Source organism: Camelus dromedarius, chromosome 15, assembly GCF_036321535.1.
Source record: "Camelus dromedarius isolate mCamDro1 chromosome 15, mCamDro1.pat, whole genome shotgun sequence".
Lineage (NCBI taxonomy): Eukaryota > Metazoa > Chordata > Mammalia > Artiodactyla > Camelidae > Camelus > Camelus dromedarius.
This window is the reverse complement of record NC_087450.1, coordinates 62011839-62039340: the sequence shown is the minus strand read 5'-3', so window position 1 is coordinate 62039340 and position 27502 is coordinate 62011839. Positions and strand designations below refer to the sequence as shown.

The 27502-nt window shown below is 58.6% G+C and overlaps 1 protein-coding gene across 1 annotated transcript; it reads left to right on the top strand.

Annotated features, from left to right (window-relative positions):
- Window positions 1–297: 297 nt before the first annotated feature.
- On the top strand, window positions 298–27502 carry COLEC11 (collectin subfamily member 11). The gene is made up of 7 exons (XM_010985975.3): window positions 298–437; window positions 4454–4596; window positions 10114–10185; window positions 22045–22116; window positions 24499–24552; window positions 26408–26503; window positions 26606–27502. The coding sequence occupies exons 2-7, from the start codon at window positions 4479–4481 to the stop codon at window positions 26995–26997; spliced, it is 804 nt and encodes a 267-aa protein (XP_010984277.2). The 5' UTR covers window positions 298–437; window positions 4454–4478; the 3' UTR covers window positions 26998–27502.

Genomic DNA, 27502 nt, shown 5'->3' with positions numbered 1-27502 from the left:
CACCCCGGTCTGCTGTGACCCCAGGCGATCATTGTCACTCTTCTTTCTGCTTTCCTGAATTTCCACAATACTCATGCTTATTTTTTCAAAAAAAGAAACAAGAGGAACAAAAAGATGGATAAAAGAGGGGCTGACTGGGGAGTCTGGGCTGAAGTTGGGGGGCATCTCCAGGAGGGACCCCGGAGCCCTGGCGTCTCACACGTCCCGTTCCCACACTCCCTCCCCACCCTCAGCAGGACAGCTGATGGATTTCAAACAGGAAGCTGTTTGCAGATAACCCCGCAGCCCCCAGCCTGAGTTGCCAGGAGGTCTGACAGCCAGGCCAACTGCCCTGCGTGTGGACCGCGGCCCGAGAATAGCAGCCCTGAGGCCCCGGGCGCAGTGTCCCCACGGCCGGCCAGTGGTCAGGACGCCCTTCCACCTGGTGCGCTCCTCAGGTAGGGACGCTCTGCAGCCTTGGGGAGCAGGACAGGGTGGGGAGACGCCAGGATGGGAGGCGGGGACCGGCAGGGCAGAGGTAGAGGGAGGACCTGGGTCCGGGGTGGGGAGCTGCCCTCAGGCGGGTCTGTCACCGGGACCAGGCACCGGAATTCAAGATTTGGTTAATTCTGTAGTTCAGCATGGAGATTTCTGGAGCTGACGGATGAGAAGGACTTGGATCTATCCATTACTGGGAGGCTGAGTCAAGCCCTGCCAAGTTACTCAGATTTACAGAGGTTTTTCCTGAGCCCCAGCCTGTGAACAAAGTGGCCACAGACCCAGCCCTCGCTCCTGCACTCCTGTGCAGGCTGGGGCCGCAGCGAGGACAGCTCGTCTGCACCTAGAGGCCAGCCGCTGTTTTGGGCTCAGAAATGGGCATCCCAGACATGGGGGGAAAGGCGGGGCCAGAGAAGGCAACTTCCAAGGGCAAACAGGGGCGTCTTATACAGGGTGGGGTCATCCTGTCTCCAAAACTGGACTGGATGGGAACGCCACAGGTGCTGTCAGGCCTGGCCGGCCTGCTGGGCTGAAGTTAGGCAGCAGTTCTGAGCTGAAAAGGCAAAGTTCAGGAATCAAGTGTGCGTGGCTGAATCTTTGTTTGCACCACTGTTCAATTTTATTTACAATTTTGAAACATCTATATGCCAAGTAAGAGGACAGGTTGGGGGGAAGCGGGTGGCGCTCAGTGGTAGAGCACATGCTTAGCGTGCACAAGGTCCTGGGTTCAATCCCCAGTACTTTCATTAAAATAAATAAATAAACCTAATTAAGCCCCCCCCCCAAAAAACCCTCAAAATGGTTAAAAAAAAATAGAGAACAGATGATCTGCATAAAACTCGGGGAAAATTGTAGGGAAAAGGCCTCGCCTTACTTCGTGGTCTTGGTGAACAGCAGGGAAGCATGTGCCTCTGCGGTGAGACTCCGTCAGGGCCACAGCCGCGGGGGAGGCCGGTGTCGCTGTGGGAGGCTAAACGGCGGGCGGCTGGGTGTCCCTCGGCCTGTGCACCCCGAGCTCCCCAGCGCTTCAGGGAAGAGCTTCTCCCAGGAATTCGTGTTCCCATAAAATGCTGGGCCTGCCACAGACAATTAATGAAAATGCACAACTGCATGTTTGGCCAATTAAGCCGCGTTTTTTTCATTGTCTGTTTCATTCTTACAATGGATGTCTGCTAAGAATTCCAAACTGACTTTCCTTTCCCCTCTGAAGAGCCAGCCTCCTTCACTGAGGGGGTTTGGAGCCCCCCACCCAGCCTGGCCCGAGAGGAGGGGGTGGGGGTGGGGAGCTGTGGCTTCCCCGTTTATAAAACAAAATTCCTTGGGGAGGGTACAGCTCAGGGGTGGAGCGGGTGCTTAGCATGCGTGAGGTCCTGGCTTCACTCCCCAGTGCCTCTGCTTAAAACAGAACAAAATTCCACTTCTGAGAGGGCAGGAAAGAGCCCAAAGTCCCGGAAAGAGGCTCCCACTCAGGGCCCGTCCACCCTGACCTCTGCCAGCAGGACCCGCCATGTGGACCAGACACACGGGGGCTGGGGGTCAGTGGACCGGGGTGGGGTGAGTGAGGGACGGCGGCTTCCGTCCAGTGCTCACCTTCCGTGGGAGGTGGGATCTGATCCCCAAGCCGCCCTGGGGACCTGCAGGGAGAGGCAGTAAGTCTTGCCAAACAGCAGGGTTGTTTCTCTAAAGAGGAAATTCCCATGTCAGCCTTCGAAGCCTGAGACATTTAGAAAGACCGGAACTCCATTTGCATCTGACAGATACCAAGAAGCAGGTATCCATTGACCTGAGCACTGCAGTCAGTGGAGCAAATGCTTATTGTGGGTTTTTAGAAAATTGCCATGTGGGGAGAGGCTACAGCTCAACGGTAGAGGGTGTGCTTAGCGTGCACGAGGTCCTGGGTCCAGTCTCCAGTACCTCCATTAAAAAAATTAAAAAAAAATTGCCATCTAGTTGACACACAAAACCTTGCTGTCAAGAGCTGCATCCTGGACAGAAGCTACCTGGGCCGAAGCAGCAGCTGTGCGTGCTACGCTAAGACCGCAGTGCGTAACCCAGCCTGCCGGCAACCCCTCTGGGCCCCTTGGTTGGAAAACCGTCAGGAACCCCAGGACAGCGACACCACAGTCCCACCGCGCGGCCCTCTGCGCGGGTCTGCGCGGGTCGCACGTCCAAGGAGCCGGCCCTGGGGCTGCCGCGCGGGCGAGGCTGGGTCAACCCAGTGGGAACGTGGAAAACCGTCGTCAGGAGAAGAGCTCCAGGTCTGTCTGAGCTACGGGTGTGAGCGTCTTCGTGCTCGTCCGCTCTTTCTCTCGCTCACTCACGTCAGTGCCTGCAAACCCCGGGCCCCGCGTGCCCCGAGCCCTCCCACTTGCAGCCGAAGTTGCCCAGGGTGCCCGGGTCCCGTACGAGCTGCTCGCACGGGGACCCAGGGCTCAGCAGGGCTATGGAGGAGCCCGGCTCACCCCGCCCGGCTGTGGGCCCGTCCCTCCCTCTCTCCCCTGTGGTCCTAATACCAGCGTGAGCGCAGGAAGCAGGCCAGGGGGACAGCGTGCGGCGAGGCCATGACCTAGGCTGACAGGTCAGCCTCTCCCAGCTTCATCTTCGTGGTCTTTAAAACGAGGACCCCTATGCTCCCTGAGATGGTTGAGGGAATTAAATAAGATATGCGTGTCCACGGTTGATACACAATACTCATCTCCTCCTTTTCCCTCCCCGGAACATAAAGGGCACAAACCTCAATGCAGTGCCCCCGCTGCTGCTGTGACTTAGGGAGGGGACGGGCCCCGCCCCTAACCCAGCGGAGGCTGACGGCTGGGCCAGCGGGGAGTGGCGTCGGCACCGGCAGGGTCGGCTCTGTGACCACACGGGGGAGCGGGCCTCCCTGCGGGACGTTTTTTGCCTGTGCCCCCTTCGCACAAGACGTGCTAGAGGGTGGGCCCTTTCTGGGGACACAGAGCACCTGCAGCTCAGAAGTGCTGCTTCCAGCTCCGGTTTGTCTGGAAACCGTGGGGCTGCCTTGCAGGGTGGCGCCCGTCCAGTGAACTGCCCGCACCCCACCGCCTCCCTTAGGATGACCCGGGGGCGGGGAGGAAACATGCTGACAGAGGAGAGGCCGTCTGGCCGGGGCACTGGTCCGGATGCAGCCAGGTGCACAGCTGTCCCCAGACACTGTGCTGCCCGGACACTGAAGTCCCGTGGGCAGGTCTCTGCCTGCTGCCACCAAGACTTCCCCACCTGCTGCAGCCAGGACCGGCACGTATGGTCCCCACAGGGATGTGGGACCAGCTCTGTTCCCCAGACACTTCCAACCTCTATCCCTGTCCTGCATCCCTGGTGACAGGTGCTTTCTCACTCACAGAAGTAGGTATCTGATAAGCTACAGTGCGCGTAGGAGCATGGGTGGATCCTGGTCAGACTGTTGAGTAGAGCAGTGTCACAGAAGACCGTGCAGTGTGACCCGGTGTCTAGGAAGCCCTGACCCCGGCAGCCGGGAGCCTGTACTGCCTGAGCCCATCCCCGTGTGTGGACTCTAGCCGTGGCCGGAGCCTGGCGGGTCCACAGTCCAGGGGAGCGGCTCCTCTGAGGGGAGGCGGGGAGCCGGGATGGGGACCCCGACTCCGACTCAGCGAGACCTGGCGTGAGGAGGGGGCGGCCCCCAAGGTTTGTTCTCTAGCTGAGCACCGTGGGGTTCATGAAGCATAGACACGCGTTTATATGTGTTAAATATTAGTTACAAAGAACCAGTTACGCCTCCCAGGGTGGTCACCCCTGGGCAAAGGGAGCATCTTGGTGAAGGTGGGGAGTGAGGGAGAGAGGGAGAGGGAGGAAGGGAGAGCAAAACGATGGGAGGGGCTCCGGGCAGCTGCGGCCCTGGCCCCTCTGAGGGGTGGGGTGGCCGGTGTGGCCTGCACACTGTCACTTGCTGTCGGGCTTTTGGAATTCCTGTCACTGTTTATGCCTTCCTTCCTTCCCTCAGGGGTCAGTGTCCTGTGAGGCTCATTATGAAGAGGTGTCTGGCTCTGATCAGCCTGACCTTCCTGTCCGTGCTCCGAGCTGGGCGTCCTCAGCAGACGGCGGACGACGCCTGCTCCGTACAAATTCTTGTCCCCGGCCTCAAAGGTAACGTCCCTGGCGTGGGGAGAGGCTGGCCAGCAGGCGGGGAGCTATGTGCGGCTGGCATGGGGGCCATCCGTGTCCTGAGCCCCGGTGCCGGTGCAGGGTCAGACCGCGGGCCACGTTGGTGGCCTCGGTTTCCCCTCCGGTGAAGTCAAGGGTGGGACTGCACGGCACCTCCACTCTCTTCAGCTGGGGTTCTGTAATTCTGCAGCCGTTTATTTGTGCTCAGCCCTCCCTGCAGGGTCCCTGTGAAGGCAACTGAGATCTGTCCCCGCCGGGCGCACGCCACCCGCGGGGACCCTCAGGACGAGCCGCTCTCCCCTGGTCCACTGCCGAATCAGGACCCAGCGAGGTGTCCGACTGGGTGCCCCGCTCTGGAACCCACACCACTGCGCTGGGCGCCGAGAGCTCTTCATTCCTTCTCCTAAAACCCACAGCACCCGCTCTGCTGCTTGGTCTGCAGTTTACCTGCAGGGCGAGCTGGCTCTGCAGACCAGGTGGCGGGGGGGGGGGGGGCGCCAGCACGGGGGTGGCTGAGCCCTCAGAGCGCGTCTCATCTCAGAAGTCACTGGTTTCTCCAAAGTGTGGGCAAGACACCCCAAGTCTTGTGGTTCCCACGCAGGACCAGCCCGCGATTCGTGGGCCCAGGGCCCCTTGTTCAGAAGTTAGAAAGCATTTCAAGACAGGGACAGTACTGCAGCACGTGGGGGCGTCTGACCCTGGGGCCTCGGGCTCCTCAGAGCAGAAGGTGGGGTCCCACGTCCCCTCTCAGGCTACATGGACCCCGAGCCTAGACTCTGCCAAATGGGCCTTTGCGAGATGCCAGCAGCCTCCCCCTGTGGTGACGTTGGAGCAGGTGGACTCACATTAGAGGCTGTGGACCTCTGAGGAGGGCAACCCAGCCAACGGCAGGGCGGGCACCTCTGGAGGCCAGACCGCGCGACAGGCAGGGCCCCAGCTGAGGGCAGACGAGGCCGGTGGGCCCGAGAGTGGGAGCTCGGGGGTGGCAGGGTGGCTGGCGTCAGGACCGGGACGTCAGGAGACCTTCCAGGACGACAGGCCTGCCGCCCACACGAGCCGGCCGGCCCTGTGTGGTCACTGATGACCAACCCGCTGACCTGCTTTGAAAACGTTTAATTATGTCAGAAAAGCCTCAAGCTTAGACGCTGCGCTGCTCACTCAGACGTTTGGGTGGGAGTGATTTCAGCCCTGACTCTGGGGTGTGGGGTCTGTGAGTGAACCCGCAGGTTTAGATGTGTGATGCGGTGGGAGAGAGGGCAGGGCCTTCGCTGTGGGAGCCACTGGCCCGTCCGGGCGCGGGGGGACTCCTGGTTCTGACCCCCCTTCACGCTGGCGTCCAGGGGCGGGAGGCCCGCAAGTAGCTCAGGCCCCCGCATGGTGGGGGTGGGGGTGGGGGTGGGGGCTCCAGGCCTCTGTGCAGCCGCTGGTTCTGCTGGTGCAGATCGCTAGCTGCTCCCCCAGGTGCCGTGGGGGAGCTGTGCGGCCATCCCACCTCTCCTGGGTCCCGGGGTGCCGTCTGACTTCAGATGTGTGGCCCGTCTTTCTACGGCCACGCGGGCGATGGAAGGAAGCAGGCTTTGAGACGCGTGGCCTGAGCTTACCGGACGAGCCATGTGAGGCCTCTGTCCACCACATCGGGAAGTGGCACAGCCTCAGGGTTTTGTCAGGATTAAATGGTGGCGATGTCTCCAGGGCACACGCGTGCAGGTGCAGGAGGTCAGTGACTAAACTGGGCAGCCATGGCTTCTCTGCTTCTGAATCACTTGGGGCCTCCCAGGCACACAGCTCCTGACTCCAGAGCAAATCTCGGGTAACCTGGGGACACACCCTAGGATGAGGGCGAAGGAGTGGTTGAAAAGTCTACTCATTATCATAGAAAGAGCCAGACATTTTACACAGTCCTTTCCTAATCTCATTAAAAACGTACCAGTCCACAGAAACGGGGACAGAAACTAGAAGGAAAACCCTGAACTGTTGGCAGCCGTGCTCACTGCTGAGTGCAGTGCTGGGAGCGTGCGGGACACTCACGGAGGGGCAGGCCAGATTCTCTACAATTCAACGATGAAATCAGGGCAGTGTCAGTGGCAGGTAACTCTGGGTTTGCAAGCTCATCTCAAGGGCACTTCTGAGAAGACGCTTTTTGAAATCTGCGTCGGTGACGGCTTCTGCAGAATCCGAGATAAGCTTGTTCGGGCCATGTGCTCGGCGGGCCCCTGTGCAGTGCTTCCTTCTCCACGGGTGGCCCACCCCGGGGTCACCTCACCTCGTCTCAGCAGTGACTTCCCACCACTTAACACTGCTGCGGTCAGTGACGAGCCGCTGGATGGCCAGGCGAGAGCACGGTCCACAGAGAGCCGTCCTGGTGTCACTCCTGTCCCTCCCACGTGCACAGATGGAGCGTCGGCAGGGCGCACCCACCATGCGGTTCTTCAGTGGAGGGGTCCGTCAGTGACCGACGTGGACCCTGCTCTCCAGGGCTCGCCCTCCAGCAGGTGGACAGACAGGCTCCCACGTGGTGCTGAGGCTGCGCTGGGGTGTCTGGGGCCGTGGGCGACCCAGAGCTTGTGTTCTGAATCCCGGGGCTTCAGGCAGCGCTGTTTCACACGTCCAGTTTGCGCTCGCCTGTCAATGCCAGACAGCGACTCTGGTGGGGAGGCCTCTTAGTACATTTATTAAAGCCCTTAGAACCTGGATATCTTGCTCTTTTTTAAATGTCCAGCTTTGTTGAGGTGTAACTGATGAACAGAAGTTGTGTGTATTCAAGGTGCACAGCGGGACGCTGGGGCACACAGGCACACGGGGCGGTCGCAGGGCCACGCGGACTGAGGCGTCGCAGTGCACCTGGTTACCATCTGTGTGTGTCTCGTTCTGACGTGGAGGCCGAGGGCAGCGTGAGTTCCTTCTTGGCGACGAGCGTGTGCGGCCAGAAACAGAGCCGTTTCCTGCTGCCCAGGAATGTCCTTGTTCCGATGTTTACGCTGGGCAGCAGGGGGAGGGTGGGGGAGGAAGTCTGGGGTAGAGCAGCGAGTTTGGGGCTTGCAGCAGCAAGAGCTCAGGACGCTGCAGACTCTTGTCCCCTGCAAACTAAAGCTTGGCGTCACAGCAGAGCCCTTCGGGGGGCTGCACCCCGAGCGTCGTGGGGCAGTGACGCGGCAGCTGGACGGCCGCCCTCTGCCCAGCACCTGGTCCCACTGAGCGCGCCCTCGCTGGGTGAATGAATGAAGCCGCTTGGCTTCCCTCTGACCTTGCAGACAGTCTGTGATGCTCGCAGTGCATAGTGACCCCAGGGCAGAGACAGACGGTGGCAGTACAGAAACCCAGGGAGCGGCTCCGCCCCGGGTGCGCAGGGAGACACGACTGGGTGGGGTGTGGACTCCGTCTTCAAGGAATGCTCCGTCCAGTGGGGGAGGTGGGACATGGGTGGGGACCCCGCTGGCTCCTGACTCGGAATCTTGAAGGTTACGGCCAACCCTGCCCTCTTGGTCGGCCCCCCTCTGATGCAGGCATGGGACCACTGTCCTTCCCGCCTTAAAGCCGGGCGGGGGCGTCTGGGGGTCCCTAAGCGTGAGGTCTGAGTGCTGTCTGCTCACAGCCCGCCTGTCTCTTCCCACCCCACCAGGCAGGTGTCCCTTTTTCTCCTCTCTCTGCCTGTGGCTGCATCTTCCTGGCTCAGCAGGCTTCCCTTAAAAGCCACTTCATCAGGGAGGCCTTTTCTGATCTCAGACTAAATTGCGGCCCTTTTGCTGAAGTTCTTGCCTCCTTTTGTTCTTGGACCCCATGCTGCTAATGAGAATTCTCTGTCAATCTCATGCTCATTCACATGCATGCAGTGTTTAAAAATTCCTTCTCCTCTGGTCGCTGAGAGAACGTCCTCTTTATTCTTGTCACTCCGCGCTGTCACTCTGACTCGTCCGGGTTATTCCCCCTGGTTCCTCCTGCTGCTGCTCTGCGGGCACTGGCCTGGCGCTCTTCCGGGCCCTCCCTTAGAGCCGGGAAATCACTGCCATTAAACCCTCCCAGCGATCACGTCTTCAAAGGCCTGCCCTCCTCTCGGGAGCTCCTGCAAGATGGATGCTGGAGCTGGGGTGGCTTTTTCTTCCGCTCTCAACGTGACGCCTTCAAAACGGAAATAAGACTTTCCTCTCCTTCTGTGCCAGCGTTGCCTCGTGAGGAGCCCTGCGTGCTCATCTCTTGCTTCAGGAATTCGCCTTTGTCATGGGCCCCTGTTACTCAGCCTACCTGTAATTTATTTCGGAAATTAATTTCATGCGTGAGGTCTCCGGCTGGTCCTCTCCCATCACTGTTTGCTCTTGCTCGTGGACGCCTGTTCTCTGGTTTTAGTGGGGATACCCAGGGTCTGATTTCAGAGTTGGGTGCTGGGGCCCCATGAGTCCACCTTCCTGTTATTACTGCTCGTCCCCGCCGTCGGTGTCCCTCCAGTGCCCTGCTGATTCTTGGTGGTGAGATCAGTCTGTTAGTGGGAGTTGCTTGCTAGACTATCAGTGCTTCTCCAAGTGTGACCCTGGCAGCGGTTTCCTTTCTTTTGAAAAGATAAGGAAAAAAATTGAGAACTACCCAGAGAGTCAAGGGCCCCATGCGTGTGCCAGGCACGTGGACACCCTTTGGCAGTGGCTCTGCGGTGCCGCTGCAGCCGTGGCAGGCACGTGGCAGGGACATGACGGCCCTGCCTCCTGCATCTTGTTGGCATGCACTTCGCTTTTCTCTTTGTTCACCTGTGTTTAAATGAAGCATCCCTGCCTTCAGGCCAGGTGATGAGTCTGGGGGAATTTACGGGGGGATCTGTAATCCAAGCTGAGCCTCTCACCGAGGGGTGGTTCGTGCACCTGAGTGTTGGCTGCTCCGTGCACACCTGGGACGGTCCAGTGGCCACAGGTCAGCAGCTGCATGCGCTCACAGGAGGAAGGCCCCGCTGTGACCTCGAGGGGGCCACGTGGCGATGACTGTAGTCTGGAACAGGGTCCCAGTCGCCGGAGAAGGGATCCGGGAGGAGGACCCTGCCCCTGCGCAGGAGCGTGCGCCCCGGGGAGGGGGGTGCTCACACCAAAGGGACAAGGGTGTGCTGACACGGGCACCAGGTTTACTCTTCCCAAGTGCTTCGCCGGACAAGGGAGGAGTGAGGCCAGCGGGGACATTTCCTGTCTTCACACTGAGGGCAGTTATGGTGGGTCTGGGAAGCCCTGTGCACCGAGGGCAGCCCGGGGCGGCCCAGGGGGAGCACTGAGGGCAGGGACAAGTGTATGCCCGGAGGGACCAAGTCAGGCAGGAAGCAGAGCCCTGAGAACAGACCTGGCGCAAGCACACCGAGAGCACTCCTGTTGGCCGGGCCGGAGGGGGTGGGAAGAAGAAAGCCTGGGCCGGGGTGGGGCGGAGGCCAAGGGCACAGACGGGGGGAGGGGGGCTCTCCCTGGGTGCCCTCTGCACAGGCACTGCGGCCCTGCGCTCAGAACGAGGTCCTAAAGGCGTGTGATTCTTCCACAGGGGATGCTGGCGAGAAGGGGGACAAGGGCGCACCAGGACGGCCTGGAAGAGTCGGCCCCACGGGAGAGAAAGGTACTGCTGCCCGGGGCTGCGGGGCTGCAGGGGGAGAGGGCTGGGGGCGTTCGAGAGGACTCCGACTCCCGTGTAGGTCTCCGGAGGGCAGAAGGCCTGGTGGTGAAGCAGGGAGGGCGCAAAGGGGCTCTTTAAACAGTGCTGCTCGGTTCCAGCCCGCCCAGCACCAAGACACAAAGCGCCTCCTGGGAGGTGCGCCTGGCGGGGTGGCTACGTGCATGGAAATTCAGCACCGGCTTGGCCCCTCACCAGCCTCACGTGCGAAGTAGGGATCATTTGTGATCATTACCCATGTGAGTGCAATTGTGAGGGTGTGCAGACAGTGATGGAGGTGTAGACAGAGGTGGTGGTGCAGACAGGGATGGAGGTGCAGGCAGGGATGGTGTAGACAGGGATGGAGATGTGCAGACAGGGGTGGAGGTGTAGAAAGGGGTGGAAGTATAGGCAGGGGTAGTGGTGCAGTGATGGAGGTGTAGGCAAGGGTGGAGGTGTAGACAGGGATGGAGGTGTGCAAGGAGAGACAGCACAGATTTGGGTGGGGATGGGGGTGTTACACTGTGGCCCCCCATTTATGGCTGATGGACCCTAATCACCTTGAATCTGCTTCCTCACTAGTAAATAGTGTAGTTCTGCCCGCCCCGGGCACTGCTGAGACTTGCAGGAAATAGTCCTGCCTACAACATAGCTGCGCAGCGCTCTGCGCTCTGTGGTGTCGACCGGTGTCATCATCAGGGTGCACTTGCTGCCTTAAAGTTCCGGACGTCGTTAAGAACCGTCCACGGAAGTGCTTCATCGGTGCTCACACGCTGTTCTCTGAGAACACGCACTGGGCTTATCTATCAGCCCAGCCCGTCTCGGAACATCAGAGTTAGGTGGCTTCCAGTTTTAAAAAAGTTATTATGGGGGGGCGTGTAGCTCAAGCGGCAGAGCACATGCTCCGCAAGCATGAGGTTCTGGGTTCAATCCCTGGCATCTCCTCCAAAAATAAGTAAGTAAACTTAATTACCTTCCCTGCCAAAAAAAAAAAAAAACAGTTACTGCGACAACACAGATGGGGGTCATTCTGTTTTTAAGCCCATGCACTTTTTTTTTTCATTTTTGACGTGTGATTTATGTACACGCTCCATCAGCGACTCTGACAGCGGCAGACACCTGAGAAGCCCTGGTCACAGTCAGGGCCCAGAGCACATCCGTCACCACCCTCCCTCCATCAAGCCCCGGCACTGACTTTTATTTCTTACTTCTCCTTCACTCATAACAAATTAAAAAAAATGAATGATTCTCATGGTTCAAAGTTCAAAGACACAGAAATCATTCACAGGGAATGGTCGGCTTCCTGTCCCCTCCGGGGGCCTCCCAGCGACAACCACTGTTGTGTTTATTTATCCCCACCGCGGTGCTCTGTGAACTGCCCCGTGAACGGTATCTTCCCGTTTCTGGACGGACAGCTGCAAAATGCACGGCCTGTTCTGCGTTTGCTCTTTTCACTTAGCGGTGTTGCTGGAGGTCATCCCACAGGAGGACACGCAGGCTTGGATCACGGTTCTCATGCAGCAACGTGGTACCCATGCTTCATCTAACTGGCCTCCTGTTACTGGAGAGTTACGTTTCCTAGGGGTTTGCTGCAGAGAATAATCTCGTATATGCCATTCTAGCGTGCCTGGGTTCAGCTTGACGGTGAGTTCCTGGCAGCGTGATTGTAGCCGGAAACTTGTGTGCATTTGAACTGCGGTAGATCTGCCCTCCGGGACGGTGGGGTCTGTACACCCTCTGCTCTCGGAGGCACAAGGAAGCGGTCAGTCTGGTGGCAGGAAGAGGCCACGTCCATGTGGCTTTAACTCAGCCTCTCTCACTATGCATGAAGTCAGCTCATTTTTCGTGTGTTTAAAAGTCTTTTGTGGTCTTTTCTTCTTTTTGGGGGCTTGTCTTTTTAAAAACCCTTCCTGGGTCCTTTCCTTCTTGATGCCTTTGTATTTTCACTCTTCTGCTTGTGTGTTCTGTACTTGTCTCTGGGTATTTCCTTCAGATAAGTTGCCGGAAGTGGAACAATGAACTTTAAAACAGGCTGTCAGCACCCCGGCCTCCTGTGGGGCCCTGGGCAGCCCTGTCTCGCTGAGCTGCCCTCCCATGTTTCGTGCTCCAGCCGCGTCTGCGGAGAAAGCTCGGGAGGGAGTGAGGGTTCCGGAGGTCCCACCAGGAACAGGGCGTGGGTGTCGGGACAGGGGCTGGGGCCGCTGAGCGCGGGCGCCGAGCTGGCCCAGGGGTGGGCTCCACTGTCAGGTCTGTTTGTCTTCTCATCTGTAAAAGGCGCGGGCGACGACGTCACTGCTTCACAAAGTTCTTGGGTGACAGTACGTTAACAGGCTCTCAGAGCGAAAGCGCTCGCCATTTTTACTTTATTGCTGTATTTCTCATGGAGTTGAGAGCGCAGCACATACATCGTGTCACTTGTTTTAGTGCGGAACTAATTATGAAATTTACGGGGTGATAAAATGTGCTCCTCTGTTTTGTGAGGACGATGTCCTGCTTCACAGTTGGGAAGTGCTCAACCCCTGCTTCTGGATGGTCGCAAGTTCCCTTTCATGATGCCATGTCATCGCTGTTTTTTCAAAGTCGCGGTGTTTGAGTGGCAGCCGCACCATTTCACGCAGACGTGGCCTCTTGGTGGCTCTCTCCTCTGCATCAGCTGTTACCGCAGCGTTTAGCTCTCTCATCGCTCTCCCTGTCCCACTCGGAAAGGCAGCGCGCGCCCGCAGCCACCGTGGATGCGCTGTTCTCGCGTCTGCATCGCCTGACGAGAACGAACGTTGCCGGGCAGGGAAACAGCCCAGCTTGCTCTACTTTCCTATCATTAACACAGAGTTGAGAGCCATTAGGTGCTGAGTGCTTGGGGGACGCAACCTGGAGCCCCCGCGCCAGTGGCGTAGACAGGTGTGCGGACCCAGCAGGGTAAATCGAGGCAGAAAGCCACAGGACAACGCAGAGGGGAATTTGGGCTGGATCCAGAAACTGCCTTGTTTCAAGTTTTCCCAGCATATAATAGTATTGTGTGCTCATGATAGAAAATTTATGTATATCTAAAGGCAGTGAGCAAAATCACCTGTAACAAAATCATCCAGAGATAACCACTGCTATTGCTATATTTCCTTTTGGGGGTGACTTCTTCTGCTTTGATGTAATTATACTGTTTATATGCTTGTACCAATTTCTTAATTTTTTTTTTTTTGCAGGGGGAGGTAATTAGGTTTATTTACTTAGAGTTTTTTTTTTTAATGGAGGGAGTGCGGTTTCAACCCAGGACCTCATGCGTGCTAGGCCACTGAGTTATAACCTCCCCCTCGCTATTTCTTAAATTTAATGTTATATTTTAGGGTGAGCATTTTTCAAGCGATAAAATCATCTTAATGAACGTCCAGTATCCATGGGTAACTGAAAATTCCACCGGGGGAGGTGTGTTCTGGAGTGGAGTCCGGGGTGGGGCTCGGGCAGGACAGAGGAACCTAGACTGGCTGTTCACAGCCCCGTCCACCTGCTTAACAGCTAAGCAGTCAGTCTAGGAGGCGATGGCGGAGCACGGGGTTTGCTAGGGGTCGGCAGCTTTGTTTTGGGGTCTTTGCTACTTTGTAGAATATGGAGAACAAGTCAGCCCAGGTAGGGTGCATCTGGGTTATCAAACAGCAGAAAGCTAGTATGTACCCCTTTTGGGTGGTCTTTAGGAAGAGGACTGGCCACGGCATGATCGAACGTAAGGGAGTAAACTAGGATACAAGAACAGACATGCAGTTGATTGAAATATTTACAAAAAGGTATAAAAAAGATGGGAAAGACATCGAAATGTTAGGAGTAGATATTTCTGGCCTGTACGATATGGACATTCACGTTTTCTTCTTTAAATTCCTCTCGCGCCCCCTGCAGGCTGTATGTTCGGTGTCCCCGATGGCGTGCGGGGACTGTGTTTGTGACGTTTAGCATGTTATTTTGAAGGTGGCTGTGGCTGTGGCCGGGCCTGTTGGCAGTGCGGGTTTACCTGGAGGCCAGGTGTTGGTCTGTAAGCTCTGGCCAGCTCCCTCAGACATCCCACACGCTGACGGTCAGCACGGCTGCATTTGGGCTTGTCCGAGCCCAGACACCGAGAGGTGCGGCCAAGCTCCGAAGAGCTAGACCGGGTTCAGTGCGGCCAAGCGCACGGTGAGCTGTGCTCAGGCCTCAGGTGTGCTGGGGAGCTGGCCTCAGCTACAGGACGTCCCAAGTCTCCTTCCTCGACGCAACCTGCTGGGTGGCGGGATTCTGGCAGCCACCTTCCCGCCCTCCCGCATCCCCCCTTCCAGGGACTTTCCCTGCTGCTCGCTGACTGCGCGGCTGCACAGATTTCAGGATCTCCCGGAAGGTGCTCCACTCCGGCTGCGCGGCACACGGAGAGCAGTGACCACTGCAGGGCCAGGGGTTGGGTGGGTTGGGGGGACCTGCCGGGTTTTAGCATCGGCTCAGTTCTGCTAAGGATGGCAGTGGGGAGCATCAGTCTTGGTAGGTGTCCAGGGCCTTTTATAGACGATTTACAATGCTGTGCTAGCAGGTGGATGGCAACGTGATCCAGTCACACATATACACACACATATGAATTCTTTTTCAGATTCTTCTTATAAGATATTGAAAACAGTCCACGGGAAGGGTGGGCTGTGGGAGGGGCAGGCCCGGTCAGCGCCAGCCTTGCCACTCACCAGCTCTGACGGCTCCGGCTCCCAGTTCCCACCTGTGAAGGCAAAAGAATAACGTACTTGGAAGTATTCCCTGTTGTTTATTAAAGGATGAGAGCTGGGGACTTGGGAGTGGGGCTCGGTCAGCTGCCTTATTCCTGCTTCCGAGCTGTTCCGGCATTGAACTCTGGGGGTGGGGCAGGGCCTCTCGTCCCAGACAGCCACCCTTCGGGGGCCTCCTCAGTTGCCTGGGACCGTTCTAAAGTGCTGATCCCGACTTGCGGCTGTGTTGCTGTTCCCCCAGGGCCTGCGTTAAGCCAGCTTAAGTCCTTAGTCCTGTTTGTGCCGTGCAGTTAGACCGTTCATGCTGGCTTGTCACTTTTTAGAAATTATTTTCACTGGAATCATTCTTTCCCATGAAACTTTTTCCAGACTCCTTGAACAGTTTAAAAATTGTATATCATTTTTCCCCACCTCACAGCCTCCTGATGCCTCTGCCACTCTGAACGCTCTCTGTGCCATTATTTGCACCTGGTGAGAATTTTCAGCTCTCAGTTGTGTAGAGAGGTTCTCCCATCAATTTTTAGTTAATGACAATTTTTCCCTGCGCAGTTTTAGCCGACGTCGGTTTTGTTTTGTGATGGCTATTTCTACCAGTAACGATCTTTATGAAATGGTCAGAAGACTAAAATCTCATATTTATGTTTTTGCTAGTTTATGAAAAAGTATGAGGAATTCCCTTCAGATAGTTCAGAATTCCTCCCGTGTCCAGCCTCCCTGGGTTTTGCACACTTCCGTTTCCTCTGCGGGGGCCCATCACCTGCCGCCTCGCTCCTGACTGGAGTCTTCTTCCATCAAGGACCTGGCCCTTAGTCAACTGTTTGAAAAACATCTTTGCGGGGGGGCAGGGGGAGGTAATTAGGTCTATTTATTTATTTTTGTTTTCTTTTTTAAATGGAGGTGTTGGGGATTGATCCCAGGACCTTGTGCATTTGCTAAGCATGCACTTTGCCTCTGAGCTATACCCTCCCTGCCAACTGTTTGAAAAATATCTTGACAGTCAATGTCTTGGAATGTCTTTAAAATCTGTGGGTGACCTGGTCTGCAGCCAAGGGCCTCAGGAGCGTGTGCACCTGCCCCTCCCCAGGTTCTAGAGGGGTCTGTGGGCAGAGGCGTCCCTGCTGCCGACTGACCGGACAGCTCTGCTCCAAGGATGCTTCCCAAACCACAGTACAGTGCAGGCACCAGGACCAGCTGGGGATCGAGTTACAGTGCAGTTTCGGTTTGTGGGGTAGGGGAGCTGAGATGCAGCAAGTGCACGGCCAAGTTCCTGGGGTGGGGGTGGGAGATCTCACGGTGCTGCCCGGGGTCCTGGACTGCAGGTTGGTCACGAGGGTCTGGACACCCTCCAGCTGGCGTCCTTCTCACCGCAGCTTCCACGCTGTGCGAGGCGGGGCTGGCTGCAGGTGCGTCTCCGTCTTGGGTGGATTTGCTGTGTGTGTTGGGGGGTCTCTGATCACACACTGAGCAGCCCCTGCTGGGAACTCAAAACAGCTGCAGGCCAAGTGCAGGCAGGCTGACAGAAGGCTGCCTTTTCTGGAATAACAAAGAGGGCCCGCTGTCCTTCACTGAAGTGAGAGTGATCTCCGCCTTTCCAGCCCACGCGGCTGTGTGCACACCGTGCGGGGCTGGCTTTGCTGACACAACCTGCTGAAAGCGTGTCATCTCAGCTTTCAAGGCTGCTGTTCCCCAGACACACGGCTAAGACGAGACTGGGGGGCCACCGGGGCCCCTCAGCTCCGAAGCTGCAGACCCCCCCGGCGTGTGAAGGTGGAGGGCGACCCCACGTCAGCAGTGGGCTTTCTGGGCTCCGTAATGTGCACATTATCTTCTTTAAAAATTGCTGAGGAAGCTGGATTCCAAGTGCTCTTTTTCGCCCTGTCTCCACTTCAAAGGACTGTGCGAGGTCTTCATTAAAATTAATAAGAATTACCAGCCTGCTGCGAGCTGCCCCCATTCCTGGTGCGTGTCCAGAGGACAAATGTGCGAGGCGCACGTCTCATTAGTGGGATGGGATGGAGAAGGGCCGCCCCAGCGGCTCACAGCTCCCTGGGCTGCCAACAGGATCCAAGTGCGACCCCGCACAACCAGGGCGCCGAGATGTGTTTGCTTTTTGCAAAAAGCTTCTTGTCATTTGCAGGAGCAAGAGGAAGCAGGGAGAAGGCAGCAGAGCTCTGGTTCCCGCCCAGTCTCCACGGGTTTGCAGCCTCACTGCCCTTCTGCCCGAGGGCGGCTTTCCAGGGAGGGTCTGCGGGTGACAGCGAGTCAGCGTCACAGGCGACCTTGGGTTGCTACCAAGGAGAGGGCCTGCTGACAGCGTCAGCGGATCCAGAGACCAGTGGACCAGTCGGCTGGGGCTGCCCTAACACTGCAGACACGGTGGCGTAAACGACAGACATGCATTCTCTCTCAGCCCTGGAGGCTGGAAGTCAGAGACCGCGGTGTCGGTGGGGCTGGTTCTCCCTAGACGCCTCTCCTTGGGGAGCAGATGGCCGCCTTCTCCCTGAGCCCTCACGTGGCCTTCCCTCTGCATGTGTCTCCCTGCTGTCTCTTCCCCGTCTGACAGGGACACCAGTCCTACAGGATTAGTCCCTCACTCTATGACCCCATTTGACCTTGAGTACTTCCTAAAAGGCCCCATCTCCAAATTCAGTCACATTGGGGGTTGGAGCGTCAACACATGAATCTTGGAGGGACACACAGTTCAGCCCATAGAAGGCGGCAATGGCAGTGAGAGGTGGAAGTCCAGCCACACGCGTGAACGCGCTTTCCTGGCACGTAACATCCCCAGAGGCGTTCTAATTTACTGCCAAGGAGGGAGGAGCGAGCAGAGCTGCCTGACGGCAAGCATCTCTGCTGCTCCTCCGGTTTGCACCTGGTGCTGGCAAGGAGTGGCTACAGTGGAATCTCAGCCAGCGCCGGTGAGGGCTGCCTGCAGGGTCTGGGCCCCTGGACTCACCCAGGGCTGTGTTAACACGCGGAATCCGGGGCTTGAGCTGACCCGAGGCTGCACGTTTGTGCAGGTCCAGGTGGGGTCCGTGTTGCTGGGTGTGGACCACCCTTGAGACGGCAGCTTCCCCGCTCGGAGGTTCCGCTGACAGCGACAGCACCTGACGCTCACACCCACCTGCCGCGTGCCCGACGAGCTTCCGGACGGAGCAGGAGTCTCCTGCAACACCCAGGGAGGCGGCGCTGTTATTACTGTTACGACCCTCGTTTTGTGAATCAGAATGCACAGAGATGGTGCAGCTGAATGACAGACAGAGGACCAGCCCCGTGAACACTGCTCCTTGCGGGTGGGTGGGCGGGAGGGCAGCGCTGTGGGCCTGGGGCCTCAGACAAGCGAGAGAGGAGCAGTTATCACAGGACAACATTCTGCAGAGAGAAAACGGAGGCACAGAGAGGCTCAGCCTTCGAGGGCAGAGCTGGGGTGCAGACCGGGGGCTGCCTGGCCCCCGCCTTGGCCTCCTGCGTCTCCAGCCTTCTCGAATCCCAAACATCAGGGGTCTCCACGCCTGGTTCTTGGACCAGCGACAGCAGCCTCTCCTGAGGACTTGCAGGGACTGCCCCACCCAGCCCCATGAGGTCCCCTCTGTGGCTGGCCCAGCCACCTGTGGTGACAGGCCCCCGGGGAGCCCCTGCCCTGAGGCCTGCGGACCTGCGGGAGTCTGTCCTCACTCGCCCTTGGGCTTGGGCTCCGTGCCCGCCTCTACCCCCTCCGTGAGCAGCTGGGGGTCTCACCTGGCATCCGATTTTCTGTGCTTGTGCCTGGTTTCTCAGAACCCAGCAGGGACCGAGTCCCACACTTCTCCAAAGGCAGGAGAGCGCTGGGGACAGGAGCTATGTGTCAGCAGCGACCTTGAATCAGCAGTAAAGGCCGGCTGTGAAATCCAGAGACGGGCTGAATGCCAAAGGCGCTCCGGGCACCTGCAGCTGCGACGCATCCACAAGAGCGGGCTGTGTGCTGTGCTTGCTGCCCTTCAGCAGACGGAGCGCATCGTTGATTACCGGTCTGTGAAGCCGGGAGGTCTTGTGGGGGGAGCGCTTTACCAGGAGTCTCCCCCCGGCACGCACCCCCGGGGCTCGTCGCCCTCTGCCTGTCCGCCTGGGGCCGCGGGAGCTGTCTCGGTGGGAGCAGAGCAGAGGACGCGTTGTTCCGCGTTCCCTCTGCAGGGGCTCAGGGAGAAGCTACCCCCTAGGTCGGCAGGAGGCCCACACCTGTTCCCAGCTTTTCTGGGTGGAGTCTTCTTAGTTGACAGCAGACCCTTCAAGTGACGGCCTTCACTCACCCCGGTCTGCCCCGATCTGCCCATTACAGCCTGGCCCAGACTCCTCTGCAGTGTTTGGTCTTTTGAACAAGAAGGCGTGTTCCCCGGGCAGGAAGGTCGCTCTGTAGGCCACCATCCTCTGTCCAGTGGGAATCCGGTGGGGTTCACGTGCTGGGAGCCGTCCACCCAGCTCATGGCTGTCTGTGCAAAGCCCTCTGTCTGGGTCTCTGCCTTCCTGTCTGAAGACGCGGTTGGGCTGGGCGGTCCCCAAGGCCACCTCCTGCTCTGGGCACTGTCCTCACGGGACTGCCTGACGGAGCTGGAGTTTAACTCAGCGGGTCTGCACTTCCCGTGAGGACATCATGGCTAGTGCCCAGCAGACCCTGCCGGTCACTGAGGAAACCGCGTGAAAACAAGCAAAACCGCCTCTAGATTCGGGCAGATGTGGCAGGAAGAGAAGCATAGACACTGAGGTAAGCCCGACATTCGTCCTGCTCAGCCCGGCTGTGCCAGCCCTCACGTCCCCGCCGGGACCTCAGCACGGCCACCCCCAAGAGTTAGGGAAGGGCCACGGTGGCCTCTGAAGAAAGGGTGCAAGGCAGGTTGCCCTGATGGTGGCCCGAGGCCTTGGAACACCGCTGAGGGCAGGGTGTGCCTCCAGGACACCAGCCGTTCTCTGGGACACACTCTGCCGGGGGCTGAGCAGAAACTCTGTACCGTCTGTGAGCTCAGAGTGCGTTCGTGGACAGAGGGTCCAGACAAGGGGGATGTCTCAGTAGCTCATGGGACGTAACCAAACACCACGGACGGGCGGCTGGGACCCCCGATGCTGATTGCTCATGGCTCTGGAGGTGGGATTCCCAGGGCAGGGCGTCTACACGGTCAGGGCCTGGGGAGGACTGTCTTCCTGGGCTGCAGGTGGCCACCTGCTTCCCGTGTCCTCACCTGGTGGAGACAGGATGGCCGGCTCAGACCAGGGCATAGATGCCACCCTGGGGCCCCACCCCCGTGATCGCCTCTAACCCCGACCACCTCCCGATGCATCACATGGAGGCTGGGGCTTCAGCCTCTGAGACTGGGGGGCCAATTCAGCCCACAGCAGGGGGTGATGGTGGTCAGGCCTACCTGGGGGCGTGACACTCCTGCAGAGGAGCGAAGACAGGATGCGGGAGCTGGAGGGGGAGTTCAGAGAGAAAACAGGTTTTAATTATTGGAAGGACTGCCCCGTGGAAGGCGGATCAAACTAGCCTTGTGTCCCTCTGGCTGTAAAACCAGAACCACGGCTGGAGGGAGCAGGCCAGCAAGTCAAGTCCCTGCAAGTCGACGGAGCAACGGCTCTAGTGACGGGAGCCGTCCGGGCGGGGCCAGGAGAGTTCCCTGGGGAGCTGTGGGCTGCGGCTTAGAGACGGGGGTGGGGGTGGGGGTGTCACAGGCCTCTGTGGGCCCGCCCGGCCCCTGTCCCTCCTCCAGCCATGGAGAGCCCTCCCCACGCCCTACGAGTGGCTACTGGGCGTCCGTTACCACAAGCCAATGCTCGTCGGTGATTTCAGCACCGTTTCTTTTTCTGGATCGCCGACAGGGCGAGTGCCGTTGACTGGCTGGTTGATTGAAAACTGTTTTTTCTTGTTACCTTGTCCCTCTCGCTGCTCTGCTGTCTCCCCGTTGGAGAACGAATCAGGTTGCAACGGTGTCAGAACTCGACACAGAAAGGCTAGGTCCCAGCCACCCGCTGGTGGGAAGGGTCCAGGGCTGTGTTGTCAGTTACGCGGTGCACGCGTGGCCCCGGGCCCCCCCCAGACCCCGTCCCTGCAGGCTGGCTGGACATGTCCCCTGGCCCGTCCTAGGGCATTTTGACCTTGGAGTGTCCCTCCCTTTCCTGCCCTCGGGTCCCAGGGAATGGCACCCCCACCCCCAATGATGGGCCAGGAGCTTGGGTCCCACTGTCCCTCTGCCCTCATCTCCCCGATGGCCTGTCTCTGCCCCTTCCAGGCCCTCTGCCCGTGTGACCAGAGGTACAGTGACATCGACCCCAGCAGGTGGCTCTCTTCTCCCTACTCCCCACGGCTCGGCTGACGCGTCACCCCTCCCGATGCCTCCGTCCAGCCCCTCGCTGGGTCGGGGCCCCTTGCCGGGGCCTCCTCGAGCCCTGTGCTCTCCTATCACAGCACTTGTTACGTGAGCGACAGCTGTCTCCTTATCTCCCCGATTTCCCGCCGTCACTCTCGTGTCTCCGGCGTCACGCACAGCACTGGTATCCGTGGCCGGGGTTCCCTCCGTCGCGGCTGGACTAGGTACCTGACCCGGGCAAGCCCTTAACCCCCGTGAGCCTCGTCTGTGCAGTGAGTCACTTCTGTGACCAAGTAAGAGGCCGACGTGCACGTGCTTTGTGACCAGCGAATGTGCACAAGCCGGCTGTGTGCGGCGTGTCTCCACGCCAGCCGCAGCTCGCCGCAGCCCGCGCTCTGCCCTCCGCTCTCCCCCTGGTCGGGGTTAGGGAGCGTCACAGAGGTGGACTCGCTGGCTGGAGGTGCTCCGTTCCCAAGAGCCCTGGCTGAGATGAGGACACGGGTGGACTGTGTGGCCTCCTCTGTCTGTGGAGTGTGGCTGTAGGGGACGCGCGTCTTCCTTTGGAAAAAACATCAGCAGGTGACATGTGAAGAGCCTCCTGCCAGCTGCATACATGACCTTGAAGAGATGGAGAGCCGTCCTGGGTTCAGCCTCCTCACGCGTGCGTGTGTGTGTGTACGTGTGTGTGTGTGCATGTTCACATGAGATGGCAAGCAGGTGTCCTGGGTTACCTGTGCCTCGACCAACTCTGATCTCATTGTTTTCTACAGGAGACGTGGGTGACAAAGGACAGAAAGGCGTTGTGGGCCGCCATGGAAAAATTGGTCCCATTGGTTCTAAAGGTATTTCTGACATGCCTCTGGCCCCCGTCCCCTCCCAGTGCTCACGCCTGGGCCCTCGGAGAGTGACGGGCTGGTGGCCATGTTTATTTGTGTGCTTTGTACGTGGTCAGGTCTGTCCCAGTGTGTGTGTGGGGCGCGATCAGAGTTGACTGTGTGTCACTGGGCTGGGGTAGTGCTCTGGTCCCCAGGGTCCACATGCCGCCTGGGGGGGGAATCGAGACCCCCATCTGAGCCATGGCAGGACCGTGTTCCCGAAACACCATCCACCTCCCGCTTGGGCGGCTCAGGCTTTCGCGGCTGGGGGCTGGCTGCCCGTGAGCACGAGGCGTGGGAGGACCGCAGCAGCAGGAAGCGGCACAGGCGCCCCCCGACCTCGGTGTCCCCCCGCCCCGTGCAGCCCTGGGGGCAGGCGGCTCAGGAGCCAGGCCCAGGGCAGGTAGGGGGTCGCTCCGCCTGCCCCGCTCTCCCGCCCCCACCCTCACTCAGTGGGCAGACGTTTTTAGAGCCCTTGGCTTACCTGGCGTCCATGCTGGGCCGCAGGGGGCGTGGGGTCGGGGAGGCCAGGGGCCCCCAGCCCCGTGGACGGCTCCCTGAGGGTCCTGTCGTGGGTGCAGAGCCCGGAGATCCAGGCTGGGGAGGGCCTGGGGCACCAGAGCTGCTTCGAGCTGGGGACAGGAGGGAGTCTGGCGGTGGTGCCCACGTTCCCCGGGCATTGAGCTGTGAGTGGGCCACATGGTCTGCTCTGATCGCGGGGCGAGGACCTCACGGGTCTCTCGTCCTGCCAAATCCGTGGGAAGCACTTCTCACGGATTCATTAAAAAGCACACAGATACGCATGGTGCAGAGAGGGGTGTGTTCGCTTTGAAAAAACTTAAAAAACTGTGTTAAAACATTTGTGACATAAAATATGTCATTTTAACTTTTTTATTTTTAATTTTTAAAAAGTTAATTTTTAACTATTTTTGTTTTTAATTTAAATTTAAAAAAATTTAAAAAAATTAAAAATTTTTTAATGAGTGAACTCAGGACCTCGTGCAGCTAAGCATGTGCTCTACCACCAAGCTGTGCCCCGCCCCCCATTTCACCTGCTAAGTGCACAATTTAGTGACATTAAGCTGGTTTGCAGTGTCGTGCAGCCATCACCGCTATGTAATGGCCCCAAAGAGAGACTGTGCTTGTGAAGCAGTGACTCCCTGCCCACTGCAGCCCCTGGCAACCTCGAATCTGCTTTCTGTCTCTATGAATTTGCCTACTTAGGTATTTCATATAAATGGAATTGTGCAACATTTGTCCGTTTGTGTCATTTCATTTAGTATGCTGTTTGCATTATGCGATGTGGTTGCACGTGTCCAAGTTTCCTTCCTTCACAAGGCCGAGTGATAGTCTGTTGCCTGAGTGGACCATGTTTTATTCATCCGTCCACCTGCTGATGGCCATCTGGAGCCTTTCCCCGGTTCAGCTACGGTGAAGGATGCAGTCGCTATCCGTGTACAAGCAGGGACGTGTGTGCTTTTAATATCCAGCACGGGCTCAGGATAAATGTCAGGGTCTCTCCAGGGGACCCCTTGCTGAGGAGACCCTCCGTGGGTTGTGTATGTGACCCGCTCCGTCTCCGACACTGAACCTCAAGTCGTCTTCAAGCTCCTGATGTGGATAAAAGAAAGCAAAGGGGTCGTTTGGATGGAGACCACTGAACTCACTCCCACCCGGTCAGATGAACACGCATCTCCGAGGACGGAGAAGCCGCTGCCCCTCCGCTGTCCCGGGCCAGCTGAGATGCTTAGGCTCTCTGTGGGAGAAGAAAGACAGCACGTTAGGGACACTCCTGTGATTTCGAAGTAAATACTCGTTGTCTGATTGCAGAGCAGCTGGAGAGCATTATCACCAAGAGTTTCCTCTACCTCTTATTGTATAACTGGGGAGAAGAGGGGTGGCGGGCGGCTACGTGGCATGTCCTGTCCAGTGGGTCTCCCGGTGGCTGTGCCCCCGTGACGCCACGCTGCCTCTCAGAGAGGGGCCAGGAGGCTGTGATCTCCGCGTGGCCAGGCGTGCTCCTGAGCCTGGATGAGAGCGTCGCCAGGGCCCACCCAGCGCGCACTTCACGTGCTCTGACCGAACGCTCCTGCTCTCACCAGAGACCCGGAGAGAACCGGCACTGGGCGCTGAGGCTGCAGGCTGTCCTGTGAAGTCCGGTGACACGTACACGTTCCAGGCCATGTGAACAGGGCCTGAGGAATTAATCCCCCGCAGAACAGAAGGAGGGTCTGGGAGGAGTCCCAGGGCACGGCACGGAGGAGAAACAACACGCTACCCTGGACGTTCTGAACTTGTGAAGCACATCCCACCCTGCTTGGTGACCTTGGCCTTGCTTCTCTTTTTCAGGTGAAAAGGGAGATTCTGGTGACATAGGACCCCCTGGCCCCAATGGAGAACCAGGTATGGCATAAAGAGTCTGGTGATTTTTAAAAAAATTTATTAAAACTGCACATTTAAAAGTATAAATCATGAACTAAAACTGTGACAGGCTGGAAAACAGCTCAGGAGACTGACGTGCCCTCCTGTCCCGCACACGCTCTCGTGGACCATCCCTGGTATTTCTGCGTTCTGTTTGAGGCTGTGGTCTGCTTGCCGACTTCGTGCTGTCGTATCTTATCGTAGATCTGCTCAGATCACCGTCCTAAAGCGCTCTCCTCCTCCCCTAACCCGTCCCTGGGAGCCTCAGCGTCTCCCCTGTCCTCTGAGCCCCAGCGTCTCTGAGAAGCACCTCCACACTTCCCTTTTTCCCTCATTCTGGATGTCCTTGCAAGGACTCCCCATGACCCTCTGCTGAGCTCCCCCAGAGGTCAGCGGGGACCCCTGCCCGGCTCAGCAGACTTCACCGGCTTCCCTGCTCGCCATCCCCACCCTATGCCCGTGTGGCCCAGCTGTGGGCAGACCCACCCGTGGGCAGACCCACCCATCCTCCCTGCCTGCCGCCCCGCCCCCCACTTTCTCTCCTCCTCTGTGGAGCTCTGTCTGCTGCCCTCTTCTGTCTCCACGTGGCCGGACTGCTCCCTGCATCTCTGGGGTTCGGCCCCACAGTTCAGACCCACCAGCCACTCAACCCCTCTCCTCACCAGGTTCGTGTTGTCCACGTGTGGCCTCTCCCACCGCCCGCCAGGCTGTCCCCCAGACTGTCCTGCACGTCTGTCTGGTTTCCTGTTCCTGCCACCTTGTCACTCAGGCTCTCACAGCCCCACCCAGTTACTGAAACACCATCCTGACTGGTCTGCGCCCCCCAGCCCTCTTTCCCACCACGTGTTGACCACAGGAGCCACTTCGCAGGCGCCAGACTGAAGTGCAGGACACAGAGTCTGAGTCTCTGGGTGGGCCCTGGCTGCGGGAGCTGAGGGGGCCTGTCAGGGTCACACCGGATCCATCTCTCCAGGAAGCGTCAACACCTCAGACCTCAGTGAACTCAAAGATAGCACGTGCCTTAGAAAGTTCACCTTAGAGAGAGTTCCCCTAAAGACAAACAAATCCACCAGCATCGTTGCAGATGCCCACGTGCGGAAAGGACCGCGAGTGGGGGTGGGGATGTCTGGGCTCTGGGTGAGGGAGGAGGGGTGGGAGTTTGGAAGATGAGGTCAAACACTGAAGGGTAGGTTCAGACTGGAAACGTGGGCTGAGAACCCCGTGCGATGGAATCTCTCAGGGAAAGGGGCAGTCAGAGCAGAGGTGGGCGGGAGCGGTGGCTCCACTCCAGCTCTGCTGGAGAAACGAGCCGGCAGTGTCCCCACGGGCGATGGGTCCCCCAAACGCTGTGGTGGCCGAGTGACGTTCTGAGAAGTCTCCTGACCATGCGGAGATCTTTATAGGAGGAAGATCAGGGTCCTCTCCAGGGGGCCGGGAGCAAACAGCTAACCAGAGGCCTCATGACTTGACGTCACCCAACGGTTCCACCCCCACCATTTTCTCAAATGGCGCGAATTCTCTGCTCCCCAGTGTCACTGCATGGACACTCCTCCCTTGGTGATGGTCACCCCCCACCCCTCTCTTGCCTTTCCAACCTCACTGCTTTCTTCCCATGGCAGCCAGAGAGATATTTTCAAACTTAACTCTGACCTTGGGGTTCCCCTGTTAACCCCGTCCATGCCTTCTCCCTGCCGTTAGGAAAAGCCCCAGGTCTCCCCCACAGCCTCGGAGGCCCGCGCGGCCCGCATGGCCCGCACTTTGGGGAGGGCCGCCTCCTTCTCTTCTGGGCCTGCCCCCTTGGCTAATCTCCCTAACACGGCAGCCCTGGTCCCCGCAGGCATCCCGTGTGAGTGCAGCCAGCTGAGGAAGGCCATCGGGGAGATGGACAACCAGGTCACCCAGCTGACGGCAGAGTTAAAGTTCATCAAGAACGGTACGTTCTCCGTGCCTCCCTGTCCCCATGCCCCCGAAGGCACAGGGGCGCGGGTTTGCTACAGAGACGCGGCGCTCACGCCCCGCCCCGCCTGCCCCGCAGCTGTTGCCGGCGTGCGCGAGACGGATCAGAAGATCTACCTGCTGGTGAAGGAGGAGAAGCGCTACGTGGACGCGCAGCTGGCCTGCCAGGGCCGCGGCGGCACCCTGGGCATGCCCAAGGACGAGGCCGCCAACGGCCTGCTGGCCGCCTACATCGCGCAGGCCGGCCTGGCGCGCGTCTTCATCGGCATCAACGACCTGGAGAGGGAGGGCACCTTCGTGTACGCGGACCGCTCGCCCATGCAGACCTTCAACAAGTGGCGCAGCGGGGAGCCCAACAACGCCTACGACGAGGAGGACTGCGTGGAGATGGTGGCGTCCGGGGGCTGGAACGACGTGGCCTGCCACCTCACCATGCACTTCCTGTGCGAGTTCGACAAGGAGCACGTGTAGCCGAGGCCCTGCCTCGGCAGCGCTGGCAGGTGGCAGCCCCCATCCCCAGGCGGCGGCCACCAGCCGTCCTCGCGGTCGGGGGAGGGGCTTCCCGCCGGCACTGTCCCCCGGCAGGGGTGCGGGTTTCCCAGTACAGGCTCCGTTTCTGAACCTTAGAGAACGGTGCAGGCTTAGGTGAAAAAAACAGTGTTTCTGGGTGTTATTTCTGAAGACCTGAAGCTTTATTACTCGTACTGACGCCCGGATGTCCGTTATGTAAGCGTTCCTCAGCCCTGCCCGCGGCCGCGTCCCAGGCGGGAAGCGGAGCCTCCGACCTTCGCCCCACAGAAGCGCAGACGCGCGGCGGGCTCTTACGCTACTTTCCTCCTTTTCATTTCCGTATGGAAAAGAGTCCTTTTAACTTCGGTCTGTGTTTCTTTAAATTACATTAAGTCACACGTTCCTTTTCACTGTTAACCAACTAGAAACAATTTTGCTTTGCCGCAAACCCGGAGTTCAGGGAAAA